This window comes from Polyodon spathula, chromosome 17 (assembly GCF_017654505.1).
Source record: "Polyodon spathula isolate WHYD16114869_AA chromosome 17, ASM1765450v1, whole genome shotgun sequence".
In the NCBI taxonomy this organism is placed as follows: Eukaryota; Metazoa; Chordata; class Actinopteri; order Acipenseriformes; family Polyodontidae; genus Polyodon; species Polyodon spathula.
Genome location: NC_054550.1, coordinates 25593821 through 25609017, shown reverse-complemented (window position 1 = coordinate 25609017; position 15197 = coordinate 25593821). Strand labels below are relative to the sequence as shown.

Here is a 15197-nt window from a genome sequence, read left to right as displayed (position 1 = left end):
ATTTGGTTGAGGTCAGACTCAAAGAGGTAGCATCTATTACCTGCATTTTTATTCAATACCAGGATCCAGAAACAAAGATAGGCCAAAACACTTTTTATGTAATGAATATAGGAAGAGGACTCATCAAGTGCACTTTAAAATCCTGGACACAGTCTCTGATTTTATCCACTGTTAACAGTTCATGAGCCTTGCGTTCGTTGCTCAATTGTATGAAAGAAAAGAAAAGGATGCAAAACCAATCATCATACCTGAAGTGCACCTACACAACAACTTATGGTATAATAGCAATCTAATTATATACTGTAGCAGATGTTCACTTGTGGGGACTGTCAGTTCTCTAAAAAAAAAAAACAATCCCCATCACTGAGATAGCAGACATCAGATTAATACATTTCTAGTATCATTTTGTTAATTTTATTAGGAAAAAGTCACAGTACATGCATCTGTTTTGTTCGGCCACATTGCAGGTGTTTGGTAAGTTAGTTAGTAAAGTTTTTCAAAATGGCCTTTCAAAAAGGTTTAATGAATTTGAAGATTGTGTAATCCACGATACAGACATAGGTTAGTTTCATCAGAAATGTGGTCCCATATTCACAAAGCTTTAATGCATGAGTTAGACGGTTTTTTCAAAACAAAACATTGCCGTAACAAAAGTATAGTTTAATGAATGGCATTATAAAATAGATTTTAAATAACTCATGTCAAAACTACTGCCATTGATGAAGCAATAGCCTTTTAGTTGTCTTTTAAAATAAACTCCAAAGTTGCCCCAGCACAAGTAGAAATAAAAATGTAAATATCACAATTTGATGATTATATCTTTAAGTTTGCCAACAAGTTTAAATCTATATAGTAGGGTCCACTACCCTGCCCATGAACAATAAGCTGTTGGTTGTTTCGTGGTAAATAAGGAAGAGAAAGGGGCGATTAATTTTGAGGGAGGGTGGCAATAAGTATCCAGTTATTCCTACTACAGTGGCACTCGATGCTTCTGTTCCCTTCTCATCCACTTCAATTACTGTTTTGTGAATAACCTGAAAAACAAATCATGAAGGCTTCAGTCTACAAGCAGCATTTTTGAAAAGAATATGCTTGTCCACATATGTATACTGCACTTCCTCAAACTCAAAAACACGCCATCATTTCAGGAATGTCAGTATTGCTATTGATGTGTTATGACAGGTTCTTGGCTGAAAGATCCTCAGCAGTATAATATACTGGGCAGTGCAATTAGCAGACCTTTAAGTTAGTGATTAAATTGAATTGAAACATCTGTATCCACAACCAACAACAAGTTGTGCTCCTCATTAGATATGTGTATTCTAAAACATGAAAACTAAAAGTGTTTAGCCACCAGGGCTGTACACTAGAAGAAGTAAATGCTCTTAAAATTATCTCTGCAAATAGGCTAGTAAGTCAAACAACTGTAAACCAACCTCAGACACTTTCAACCCAGATTCTGTGTTGATTCCTGAAAGATCTGCCTGGTAGTTGAACAGGTCCGTAATCCCTAGAGCTGGAAGAATTTTCTTAATTTCGTATGACCGCTCCAATTTAAATTTCGGAAAATGGACTTCCGTTTTACTATCATGAAAAATGAAAGAAATAAAAATTAAATTAGATTGTTTTTATACACACACACAGTGCCTATAGAAAGTCTACATCCCTTTTCTAAATGTTCACCTTTTGTTGCCTTATAGCCTGGAATTAAAATGCATTAAAAGAGTTTTATTTTCTAAAAAACTAAAAAAACTCATCCTACCCCACAACTTCCAAGTGAAAAAAATATTCTAGAAATTTGTATAAATTTAATTAAAAATAAAAACTGAAATAGCTTGGTTGGATAAGTGTCCACCCCCTTGTAATATCAATCCTAAATTAGCTCAGGTGTAACCATTCGCCTTCAAAACCACACACCAAGTTAAGTGGCCTCCAGCTGTGTTAAATTATAGTGATTCACATAATTTCAGGATAAATTCAGCAGTTTCTGTAGGTTCCCTCTGCTGGGTAGTGCATTTCAAAGCAAAGACCATGAGCACTAACGCGCTTTCAAAAGAACTCCAGGACAAAGTTGTTGAAAGGCACAGATCAGGAGATGGGTATAAAAAAAAACTTTGCAAGAGCTACAGGCTTTTATGGCCAAGACTGGTCAAAGTGTGCATGTGACAACAATATCCCAAGCACTCCACAAATCTGGCCTGTATGATAGGGTGGCAAGAAGGAAACCATTACTCAAGAAAGCTCACCTTGAATCCCATTTGAAGCATGCAAACCAACACTCAGGAGATTCTGTAACCATGTGGCAAAAAAGTTTTGTGATCTGACGAAACTAAAATGGAACTTTTAGCGCAAACCCAACACAGCGCATCATCCAAAGAACACCATCCCCACTGTGAAGCATGGTGGTGGCAGCATCATGTTATGGGGATGTTTCTCATCGGCAGGGCCTGGGGCACTTGTCAGGATAGAAAGGAAAATGAATGGAGCAAAGTACACAGAAGTCCTTGAGGAAAACCTGCTTCTCTCTGCAAGAAAGCTGAAACTGGGATGGAAGTTAAACTTTTAGCATGACAACGACCCAAAGCATACAGCCAAAGCTACACTGGTAAATGGCCTTGAGTGGCACAGTCAGAGCCCTGACCTAAATCCAATCGAAGATTTGTGGCATGACTTCAAGACTGCTGTCCATCAATGCTCCCCAAGGAACTTGACAGAGCTTGAACAGTTTTGTAAAGAAGAATGGTCAAATATTGCCAAATCTAGGTGTGCAAAGTTGGTAGAGACCTATCCCAACAGACTCAGAGCTGTAATAGAGCAACACAGCTGAAAGGATGTTTAGATCAATATTCTGAAAGAAAGGCAATACAAATAACAATAAACGTAGAAAAAGGTTTACAAACATAGTGAAAAAGCTGTTTTATCAAATTAATTCAAGTTGTTTCATTCTGAAAATAATCTGTATTAACTAAGTAGGTGATAAAAGCAGCAAATCTTTGTTTTTAATGAACTGGTTCCTTGTTATTTAAAAAAAAAAACAACAACTTGAATAGAAATAGCCTGAAAAATTCAGATGGTTCCTGAAATATATAAAACATTACAATAACTTATTGTAACAAGGCGTCAGGGATGGGGTTAAATCTGCCCATTTGGGTTGAATGCTTGTCCTTGAATGTTCATTGCTGTTATTGAGTACACTGAATCCTAAACCTGTAAAATCAATAGGTCCTATTTTGAAATAGTCAGAGAGGAATCAAACAGTTTGAAGAGTATGAAACTAGTAAGAAACAGCTAACTGAACGGTTCTTTCCTGCAAGTTATCTCTTGCTAGTTTTAGACTGTTATAATTGTATTGTATTCCATTCCTTTCAGAAAAGCATGCGCTTTTATCCCATTGACACAATTTAAACCGTAGCATATGTAAAGAAATGCGATTGCTGCTTTCTGGCTGGCATGTGAATTGATTAAGCACATGTTCCTTTTAGTGGGAGTGGGGAGCACTTCAAAATCTTTTTTAATGGACAGAAAAAGCATTTTCTGCATTAAAGGTACACTGTACACATGCTTTTCAGTTCACGGCCCCTGAACAGAAGTCAGGGTGTATTAGGCAGAACATTGTACATGTCTAAAATATAATGTGCTTAATATCCCAATATTTTAAAATTATTCAGATATTCAGATATAAGACTAGACGAGGCATATTTAGTATGGTACAGATTATGATCTGTACTCTGAACAGGGTTAGGTCCACATTAGCAAGTCTACTGTGTGGAACACCTCTCCTCTGGTGGGACTGGACAAACTGTAAACACCTTTATAGTCTATATTCACAGCTTCTAAACTAGACACGGCCGATTTAATGGCACACGGGAGTCCATTTTATTGTGTAGTGTGCAGTTCATTCTAGAGTATTCTAGAGTTGGTTCCCATTTTTCTGTATGGTTTCTGTCAGTTTCATCGGCACAACTGGCAACTGGACTAGAGTTAAATTGTTTATTGCAAAAAACCAACAGCAAAGGCTTGCAAAGAGACACTTCCAATCAGTATTGAATACAGAAAGACTAGGTTTATGACACAGCAGTATACTAGAACCTGATGTAGGTTGCAGACCAACACAGTTGCAGAATTTTTTGTAATTAGCAGTTAAGTAGTAATCAGTGTATAGCAAACAGGCATTACAGATCTTAGCTGAATCTACAATTCCTGTATCTGAATACGTCTCACTTCATATAGAAAAGTCATACAGACTTGCAAGGCTTGGGGGTTGAGTTGATCAACCTGTACCTTGTTGGTGTAAGTCACTATTGGATTGTTTTAGAACATTTTATAGTACCAGGCAATCCTGGTACTGTAAAAACCAGGCTAACCATGGATAGGTGGCTAATACACTTCTCTAGTGCTGTAAAACTGTAATGCAAAACACCCATTTGTATTCCTAACATGAGTACTCAAGGAACATACTGTAATATTGGGAATGAGAACAGGCTGTTTAGCCCATCGAGGCTTGTCCTTTGCCAGCACATCATTTGCCAAATTGGTATCTAATTATTTCATTAATATCCTATACATATTTCCTAAATAATGTGCGATCAACATGATGGTCATACAATATTTAGGTAGTGAGAATGGGATATTACAGTAGCTGCATATCCCTGGTGCAAATCACTGCTTTTTTTCTATGTGTCATTCTGGACAACCACCTTTGCTGCAGATGTCCACTCCCAACTTCTCTGTTAGGGAAGGTGATCATAGAGGATTGGTCAGCTTGTCTGTTGGTTTCTTTGAATAAGGACCTAAGAGCTGCTCGGACATGGTACAGACATGAAAATTGAACTGTGGCTTACACCATTTCCTTTTATGTATTAAGCATTTTGCAATCTGGTTACACAACATTTAAATAGAAATGTACCTCAGAATTCAGCGGATTAAAAATGAAAAAAGCCCCACAATTGCTAGAATATCTGTCCACATTCTGTTCAGGTGGCAACCCTATTCCAAATTATCTGTCCTGCTTCTAGCTGCTCAGAACCACTGAATACATCAATACATTCAGGTACAACTACAGTACGGCACTTTGGCTAACACCTCGGCTAGGTAATACCACACCTTGACATTTCTAAACAGTTGTCAATTGAATAATCTACATGTTTAAATGCCTCAAGTGAGAAAACAGTTAATATTTGTTTAGGTGAACTCTTGATGATAATCTCGCTTCCAATGGGACAGTAATCCCAAAGGAAGTGTAAGGCTCAGGTAGGGTTCCAATACTTACTGCACAGAAAGTCTACTTATAGTTTTGAAATGTGTACATGTATATTATAATTAATTAGCTTCAATTGAATCACAGAAGTGATAAAGTCTGCAAAACTTTTGCTAAATGGTTAGAGACTTGGGAGAAATTTGTTTTACCTGTGATAGATAAGAAACTTTTTTTTATGAATGGTGTCTAACAGGAAATAAGCAATTGCTGTGTACATTTTTAGAATTATACAAAATACAACAATACTTTAAAACTTGGGGACAAATTGGTGAAAAACATCAATTCAATTGTATATCTAGACTTTAGCATTGAGAATACTCTGGGAAAGACAATTCGCACCGTGTATCTCCTCGTTATGGATACAAAATGTTCAGACAAATTGGGTCCACGCAGTATAACATTTCCAACAGCTTTTAAACAGGGTTTTTGTGCAGTAGGCCATGCGAACTGTATAGCAGGCGGCTTTCACATTCTAATGAGCTCTTGCTCATTGTCCTCTTGTCCCATTCACAAATAAAACTGTATGAAAGATATTATTTATAAAAAAAATACAGCAAACTTTTGGATTATGACAATTTTTTTTTTCCTACTACAGTACATGTTTTCAGCAAATAAAGCAGATGGTCCCTATATTTAGAATTCAGTATTATAACATGATATCCAATAGGCTGTGGAAGGATTACATGTTTCTTTTTTTTATTTTTAATAGGACTAAAAACGTGTTTGATTCTTAATGATTGTGAACATAACAACAGTTAAAATTGTTTGACATGGTAATAACTTGTATATATCTTATTTTTCTTAATCTATATATCTTTTTTTGTTGTTGTTTTAAATATACAATTGTGCAACCTGCCCAGCAAGTTTCTTCTCAATCCTCTAAGCAGTTCTCACTTATGATTGGTCAATAAAACATGCATCATTGATCAAATATGGCAAATTGGTAATTATACACAATATATATTGTGAATGACACATATATTGTCAATACTTTAAAAACATGTCATGCATGCATAAATATATCAAAAGTGACTCTGAAAAGGAACAGTATAATCTACTTTTCCCTTTTTATTTTTCGCTAGATAAGCCCTTTGAGATGATTCCAAGCAGAGCCTGATTTAACAGACAGCCCTAATCTCTCCACATATACAGCAAATCCCACTAAAGCCACGTTTCCCCAGCATTTCCCCCTTATGCCAAAGCGATTTCAGAAGTTGTGGAATAGCTAGAATCTAATCTTGAAATCACTCAATAATGCATCAGACTTGAGAGACTCATTTTCACACGATTTACAATCCAACCAAAACTTTCATGGCCAAACGAAAACTATACACTTTGGAAATAAAGTGTGCTTTATTCATGGGACAAACAATAAGGGCTTTAGCTGCAGACAAGATTCAGACATGTGATAAAGCAGATCACAGTATTAAAAAAGTCAATAAATATCTATAAAATATCTGCAGAATCACAGCAGATGCAAGAATATAATCATTGACCCCAAAGTGCACACATAATGTGGTGGTCCCATATGAAAGTTAAGTGATAATGAAAATAAAAGGAATACAAGAAAAAGCATATCTTCTGGGTCCTACTTGGTCAAAAACTAAATTGAGAAGAATGGTTTTAGGGATCATCTAGAACAATAACATACAAAAACAGAAAGAAAAAGGCTTTGTTTTGCAGTGTTAATGAACTCAAAGAATGCGGATAACATACAGCTGAAAGTCATAAAACAAATGAGCATATTTGATCATTAGCATAGAGTTTCCTGCTACCTGCATTTTAAAATGAGTTAATACTCTCTTTTGGCAAAACCTGTTGTTTCCCCAATCATATGGGAGCACAAGGCTCTAAAAATATCTTTTTACACTTATTAACATTTAGTGTTAATTTATAGTTATGTGGTCCTAAAATTTCTCTGATGGGCTGTTCTGTAATCCCAAATCCTCCTAACCCTCGTTTAGTTTCTATACACTCGCAGAAACATATGTACTTTTTCTCCAGAGAATGAAAATAAAATAAAATAAAATAAAATAAATAAGTAAAGGCGCTAGAGTAGGCGGCGATCCTGGAACGTGGAACCACAAGCCACTGCTATAAAAGCTTGTCCCTATTATCTTGCAACAAACTACAAATCCAGTCCAGGCTTGCAGCTGCATACCCCTCTCCCTGAATTGCTCGCTGGGAGAGCAGCTGCTATGATTTGGCGATGGCAAGACAGGCGTTGCAGATAATATCCCAGGCTCATATCGTATCCTCCATATTCGACTGCTCTTGGCATCTGTTGTGCAAAGGGATGTGTTTAAGGCAGTCGTTATTGTTTCTTGTTCACTCGGGACCTTGTCTGTGGAACAACATTAAGAGGAAGCAATCACTGGCTTGAAAAATGTAATTTCTGGAAATATTTAATTGAAAAGGATAGCTGACAATATATCCTTCAAAAAAGTACAATGATGTCATGCTTGTCTGTAGCTCTTTTCTGTAGCTGAAGCTTGGCTGGGCAACCTGGCTTTACATTCTATGGGGTAAAACTTCAATTTTTTTCTGTTCTACACATACTTATTGGAGGACATCTTCAAATCTCAGTTATATAAATATTGGGCCTTGAATCACAAGAGCATTTCTAAATTCTAATGTCCTGCATCATTTTTCAACACACCAGTGCTTTTACTTTCTTGCTGCGCCTGGAGCTGGGGCTGGGGGCTGGGGCTGGGGCAGGAGATGGGGCTCAGACAGTGGCTGAGGCTGTGGTTGGGAGGTAGATTGTGCTTGCTGTTGTGACTGCCTGGAATAAAACAAACCAAAAGGGGTCACGGATGAGCTGTGCTTCGCTAGTTATTAACTGTACAGTTGTTGAACTGCAAACAGTATTAACTATTTAACAAGCAGGCGGTCGTATCTTTCTTTTTCTTAAGTCTTTTTCTGCAATGTTTCTGCTGATTGCTGTTTCAAAGTTGCATGTATGAGTTTTGTTGTTTCTTTTTTTCTTTCAGAAAATATGCAGACAAACTTAGCACAGATGAGGCTTCATTCTAGAACACACTAAGTGAATCACTGAGCACTGAATATAAAAGTTGGCATGTGGAACTGCTTTACATGTTAGTTTCAAACTAGTATATGGCAGCGTACAAACTCTGAAAGGATGTCTACTTACTTATCAAAGTAGGCCTGCCTTCTTTTTCGCAGTTCCTCTGCAGTTAAAGTTTCATTCTGGATGGACCTTGATGAATGTGCAATGCTGCCGTCTCTTGGATCAGACAGACTACTACCTCCTACAGCGCCTAAAACAACACAGAACAGATGCATTCACTTTCCAATAAGTGATACTGTTGGGTGTAATGACAAATGCTGTTGTTCAAGGACAACCGTGTGTGTTTACCTAGCATACTGAGCTGAATGGCTCTGCGCAGGTCAGCCTCTTCATCTTCCACCTCAATGTCCTGTCGACTGAGCGCCAGCGCCTTCCTCAGGTTCTCCTCATCCTCATCTACTTGGCCCGTCTGGAAGCCTGGGCTGATTTCCACGGCACTCTCCATGGGGACACTGCCAGACACAGACGAAAGGGCAGCTGCAAAACCAAGACACTCATACTGCCGAAGGGATGTGAAGATTGAATTTAATCTATCTATGTTTGTGATGAACAGAATACAAAAATCCTCTTTGATTCTTTATTTACAAACTGACATGTTGAAGCATAGAACGCATATAGAACATCGGGCGCTATAGGATACAGGATGATATCCACACCGTGGGAGGTCAGATTAGGTTTACTGGCTGAGTGGGTGAAAATCAGTTTGTATCTTACCCAGCCCCTTATGCTACATTTCTGATAATAGTTATATTAGAGTCTACTATATATTAGAAAGATCTTAAACATAATGCATGGGGCCAGTGCTAGGACCAGTGCTAATACCAGTGCCAATAAGAAGCAATACAATTTATTTAAAATCTGTTGCTATCACTCCTGTAGTGTTCAAGACATTTAAAAAACCGAGAGCCTCTTATGATATCATAACCAATTATTATCTATAAATAGGTATTACTCTTTTTATGATGATTTCCCATTGACATACAATTTTAACTGAAGGATTGCACAGTATTTTATACTTTGTAAGGGGTTTGTTAACAATGGTGAAATTCAGTCCTCTGATAAGAGAGAATTGAAAATCGCACATTGTTTCCACCCAAATGTGTCCCTTACCTCTGTCCACTGCTGGACTGAGCAGCCTCCTCTCCAATCAACTTTGGTCTCTGTGTCTGCTCCACCCTTACAATGCCCAGGATCTGGTCTGCTTCACAATCAGGGAGATCTCCTCTGATGACAAATATCGAGTAACCTGGGAAATGGAACAAAAAGAAAGCTTAGAAAAACAATGTATCAGTGCTTACCGGATTTCTTAATGTGTACACTGACTGTCATGGTAATAAATTATTTTAAGAAGACAATCCATGAAAAAGTTTACCGAGGTAAAAACATAACAGTGTATTAAATAAGAGAAAGCACAGTGCAATCAGAGGGTGCACAGGTTAGCACAGTAAATCATACATATGCATGGTTAATAGCATAATTCTTAAATTGTGCATAATATTATTTTTTCATTAGATTCTGATATTTCTCTTCACCAAAACAAATACAAACAGAAGGTAATAATCAACAATAATCAAATGCATTTAGAACACTTTTTTCAAAAGCATGAAGCAAATGAAAACATGTGTAGGATCTTCACAAAGGCCTTTAAATACAAACATGCATGCCCATAGCATTCCTTCATTAGTTTGTGACATATATCATCACAAAACACATTAAAATGCTACTAAAGCACACGAAGAACATGTGTTTCTGGGTAGCTAGCTATTTGCGACGTGAGACTCCAATAAGCTACCTGGGTGATTAATCAATCAATGAATGTTCAATTGAGGCTTCCAGAAACAAAGAAAAAAGCCATGGTGATCATCAATCAATTATTACAAATATTGTATCTACTAAAAAAATTAGGTTTTTTTTGTTCTGTTTTTTACATTGTTGTCTGTGTTAAGGTGCTTTACCTGAATACAGGAGCTGCTCTTCAGTTCTAGTTGTCTGCCACAGGCATATATAACGGAGGCTAAACCAGTCGCAGTTTCACTATATTAGTAAGTGTCAGCACTCAATTTGCAGAACTGTGTTTTGTTACCAATACAACATGAAATTTGTATCCAAAGTAGCTGTAAATTTCCCTATAGGACAGGTTAGGGCAGAGTATGGTCCACACAAGTAATTATCAATCACATACAGTATCCTCTTTAAGTTTACCTTCTTGTTGTAACTGTGCTAAGAAAAGTGCAAGGTATGTGTCTGAGATGAGTTCTGGACCCGTCAGCAAAGAATTCAAGTTAAACCACTGAAAAGTTAAGAGAAGCATGGAATTAATATGCATAATTTGATATAATGACCTTAAAATAACACCGTTTAACCATAACAACTTATCAAGTTCTATAAGATATTTTAAGGAAATACTTTTTATAGAAAAGTTTTTCAAAACCATAGGTTTTACTATGCTTAAAACAGCACCACACCAAGGATTACCTGTTGTCCAAGTTTTCGAACTGTAAACCAGTGTTCCTTGTAGTTGCATATAAATGCTTTTTCGTTTCTAGATGAAAATAAATGTACATTGTTAGGTTTCCAAATACAGATGTTCTTTTTTTCAGTTCACAGGAAGCATTGTAAGATTTGTACTGTATACTATTATTATTTATTTCTTAGCATACGCCCTTACCCAGGGCAATGGCCAACTGAAAACAACACTATCACATAAATGCTACCCCATGGCCCCGTGGGGTTATAACCATTATTACAAATATAGTCTTTCAAGCACAGTGGAAGCATGCTTAATGAAATACTTTTTAACTAAATCCTGTTTATAATATGGCTTTAAAAAAAAAAAAAAAAAAAAAAAAAAAACACGTTATTGGCCATATAGACTTCTTTGGGATTACTAGGCAATTAAATTTTTCCACATCGATGTCTAGAGTGTTTGTTTGGATGTTTCTATGGGTTAGGGTTATAACCCTTACAACTTCTGAATCCTTTGTTGTGGGGGGGGGTGAAACAAGCACAGTTGCAGATTTTGATAACAAACAGTTCCCCCAAAACACCCTGTGACAGAAATACAATGAACCTTGGTTGTAAATCTCCCTCCCGACTTGTGAGGGTACTAAGCGAGGGCAGAGTTTTTTTGACAGAATGGCTTGACAGTTCTTTCCCCGGGTCGGGAAGTCGGTCAGTCTGGAAAAAGGTGAGACTCCGTTGCAAGAATGTATTGACCTGGAAGTGAAACAATGTAGCAGCCGCAGACTGTAAAGGCAGCTGCATTTGTTTACCAAGGGGTCATGTGTGACAGCATAAAAGGGGGACGGAGAATCGTAATCTATTCCTTCGCATTGGTTTGTAGTGAGTTAAAGCCAGAAGGACAGTAAAAGTGTGTTGGTATTGAAAACCGTGAGTGTTGTGTTTTTGTTTGTTTGTAACTGTCTCGTCTTGTCTTGCATGTTACCAGAGAGTTAACACAGTTCCGGAGCTGTTACCAGGGGCCAGCACAAAACCGGACAGCACTGCACCTTTGTCACAAATAAAACTGTATTTGAACCACTAGCACTAATTCACGAACTAACAGACTTGTGTATGTGTTTTGTGTGGGTGTATAATAAAAACAGGATTATTATTTGTGGTGCAACACAGGGTGTATTACTCACCTCTATTATTATTTACTGTTTGTTTTGCCATCAGGCACTGGATTTAAAAATAAATAAAACAAACCTTTTCACCTGGATTACAATTGTCTGTCTGTTCTTTAATCACCTGTCCCTGTACACAATCAACCACTTTGCCACACACACCCAAGAAACCAACCTCTAAACAGGAATAGATCTATATATATATTCATCATTTGGTCTCTATGGTAAAGTTTATTTAAAGATAAAAATGTGCCCTTACACTGCTTCAATCATTAGTCTCTGATACTCAGGGCTGTTGAAAAGAATCAGCTCCAGCCCCCAGACTCCCAAAGCATTACTTATAACCTGTAAACAGAAAGTTGACATTAGATTAACGAAAGAGACAGAACCGACAGACCATCACTATGTTTGCACGACTGATCTATTGTGACTAGCAATACCCAGTATACAGAATAAATTACTCACTAATGTAAATGGTATATTCTGAAGAAAGTCGAAAAAATATAACAGATCAACCAAAAATTACACAGGCTTTGTGATTCCCCCTGTTGCATGCATCTATACAGGTTTCAATTCTGTTTGCTTTAAGTTTAAGACTTTTATTTTCTTTAATTGTGATCATTAGTTCAAAATCTTACTTGAATAGAAAAGAACCCGCTGTCATCCATGTTTCCAGAAGGCTGCTGTTAAATAACAAACACATATAACTGTCAAACAAAATGCAAAAGGAATACAGACGTATCAGCTGCCATATCTGTACTGGCTGTACAGGTGAATTAGTTCAAGTGACCATAAAGACCAGCTTTACACTGAAATAAATGCATTTTGCACAGTATATACTGTAAGAACATTTTGTAACATACTCAAACTTGTTCATATGCATAGGCTCACAGTAAAACATGCAATGGTTCTAATCTGCATGTTCCATTCTAAGGAATAAACGCTCCTGTACCTCTAAGAAGGTCCTATACTCTTGGCTGGTCACTCCTCCCTCTGCCATCCTCATGCGCTCCTCCTCATCAAGCTGGTGTGCTATGGAGGACAGCTCCACAGGGCTGAAGTACTCCCCCTGCAGCAGGTTGTTAAGGCAGTGCTGGGCACATAGAGACCCCTCTTGCTGTAAGACACAACAGGGGCAACTTAGGACCTGACTGAATGCCTTTGGCAATTGTCCAATGCCACTGATAATCAAAGGAACTGGGATTTGTTACATCTTCTTTTAATCAAGCAATGTGATTTGTTCAGACCGTCATTATATTTGGCCACTCTGGTGCTAACAGCTGTACAGTGGTGCTAATGTTTAATCAACATAATAGGGATATAGTAATGCCACAACAAAATTGTCCCATACTTGTGTAAACATCTTGAAGGATTGTGAAATGTGGACTTTGGCATACAGTGAGCGATTCCTTCTTGTTTTACCATGCCCAATGTTGTTGGATCTCTACTTCTCACTCAGGGAACCAAAAGCAGTGAGATATGATATGATTTGTGTGAATAAATAAAAAAATTAAAACATGTCATTTAAAAGGGACAGTGATGCAAGCTGTGCACCACGACAATATACAAACATGGCAAACCACTATATATTAACCTAGCAAAAACTCTATTTTCTTCTGTTTGCACTAGCCTTCTGTGCACTTTATCAGTGAGCTTCCATTCTCTTAAATCTAGTTTGTTTACATTCATCAAGTTTAGCTGTTGGTATACATCGCCCCCCCCCCCCCCGAAATCTGCTTGCAACTACCTAGTTCTGCTTCACAAACTGACCAATGTTCAGCTACTTTCACAGGTAACAACGTAAAAACGCAGGTATTATTGCTGTTGACATTTCAAAATGGACTACAAGGTATTACAATTTTCTTACAATTGTAAATCTGTATTATCCGTGATTATTAACCACTGCACAGTTCCAACAGCAGTACTTCCTAATAGAACGTCCTGCTAACTTGATGTGCATTCTATTTTGTCGTTTAATGGCAATATGGTAGACCAAAAAAACACACTGAAATGCAATTTACAATCTACATTTTCAATTCTGACCAAAAAAAAAAAAAAAAAGAAATCGGAATTTATTATGTGATTCGTAACATTAAAATGAATTCGCTGTTATCATTACAATTTGATTTGGAATGTAAACGAATTCATTTCACGCCCTAATTAAGTGTGTCAAAACATTGCCACAGTTTTGTCTTAATTAGATGTGCATCATAAACAATAGCATTCCTAAAGTGTATTTGTTTACTGGCAAATACATGTCAGACGTTTGAATAACTGCATGGGTCTGTGGTAAAGTGCGTACATTTTAAACATACGTTTCCAACCGCTAAAGTTAAAAACAATGTCTTTAAATGAAGAGCTCGCTTACTTTTTCATGAAAAACAGACTCCATGTTTGATCCTTATGTAAAACAACATACTTAGAACTTTGACCCCTCTGGTCATCTGTATCTAGCCAATCAGATGTGGGTAGAGGTGTGGTCAAGGTTTATCTAACCCTGGGTGTGATCGTTGTCTGCAGTTTAGCATTTTGCAATGAGAACATACTGTATTTTTTAGGATTTTAATAATACATTATAACATGCATATCATTTTAACCCTGTAATGTCTTGCGTAGCATATATCAATTTCATAGAATCCTATCCATTAGCAACATCTCTGCTGCCTCTACATGGCAGGAATGGTGCTGCGTGTTCTTACATTTTATGCCTCATTCCTTTTATGCCAAGGAAGTTTATTTAACATAAATAAATGAACCAGAAAGACGTTTTCTTTTGTAATTACAGTGGCTTTTACGTACATTATGTGCATCAAATATGATAAAGTGAGAATTAAGTACAATTATTACAAAAGTGCTTATGTAATACATAATGTACTTTTTACATTTAGAAAAGTCAACAGTTTGGGCTAGTTATTTGTTGTGTATTTGTTTCAGATGTCTCAGAAAAATAAAATCACAGTTCAAGATGTTCAGAACCAAATAGAAGATGGCAACACGGGTGTCTTTGAAGACTCTTCAGATGATGATGATGATGAAATTACTCTCCTTCAAAATCAAGACATTGATGATGGTGATGATCCACCCTCAGAAACTTTTGAAGACCCAAGTGATGATGATGTCCACACAGGTCTTGCACCCAAAGGGATTCAGTAGGAGGAGGAAAAAATCTGATCTTCCAGAAACACTATTTTCTGGTTTAATTGGTACACCACCAAAAGATGCC

General features: G+C 37.1%; 1 protein-coding gene across 2 annotated transcripts; it reads right to left on the bottom strand.

The window, feature by feature from the left end:
- Positions 1-4686: 4686 nt before the first annotated feature.
- atxn3 (ataxin 3) lies at positions 4687-14421 on the bottom strand. Of its 2 annotated transcripts, XM_041276853.1 has the most exons (11): positions 14343-14421; positions 12927-13091; positions 12613-12657; positions 12234-12319; positions 10824-10890; positions 10551-10638; positions 9459-9594; positions 8637-8800; positions 8412-8538; positions 7917-8042; positions 6298-7601 (listed from the first exon to the last, which is right to left on the bottom strand). In XM_041276853.1, exons 1-10 carry the CDS (start codon positions 14364-14366, stop codon positions 7925-7927), a joined length of 1020 nt encoding a protein of 339 aa, XP_041132787.1. In that variant the 5' UTR covers positions 14367-14421; the 3' UTR covers positions 6298-7601; positions 7917-7924. The 2 variants fall into 2 exon arrangements, with proteins under 2 accessions (XP_041132788.1, XP_041132787.1); XM_041276854.1 differs by lacking the exon at positions 7917-8042 and having other exon boundaries at positions 4687-7601.
- Positions 14422-15197: the final 776 nt, after the last annotated feature.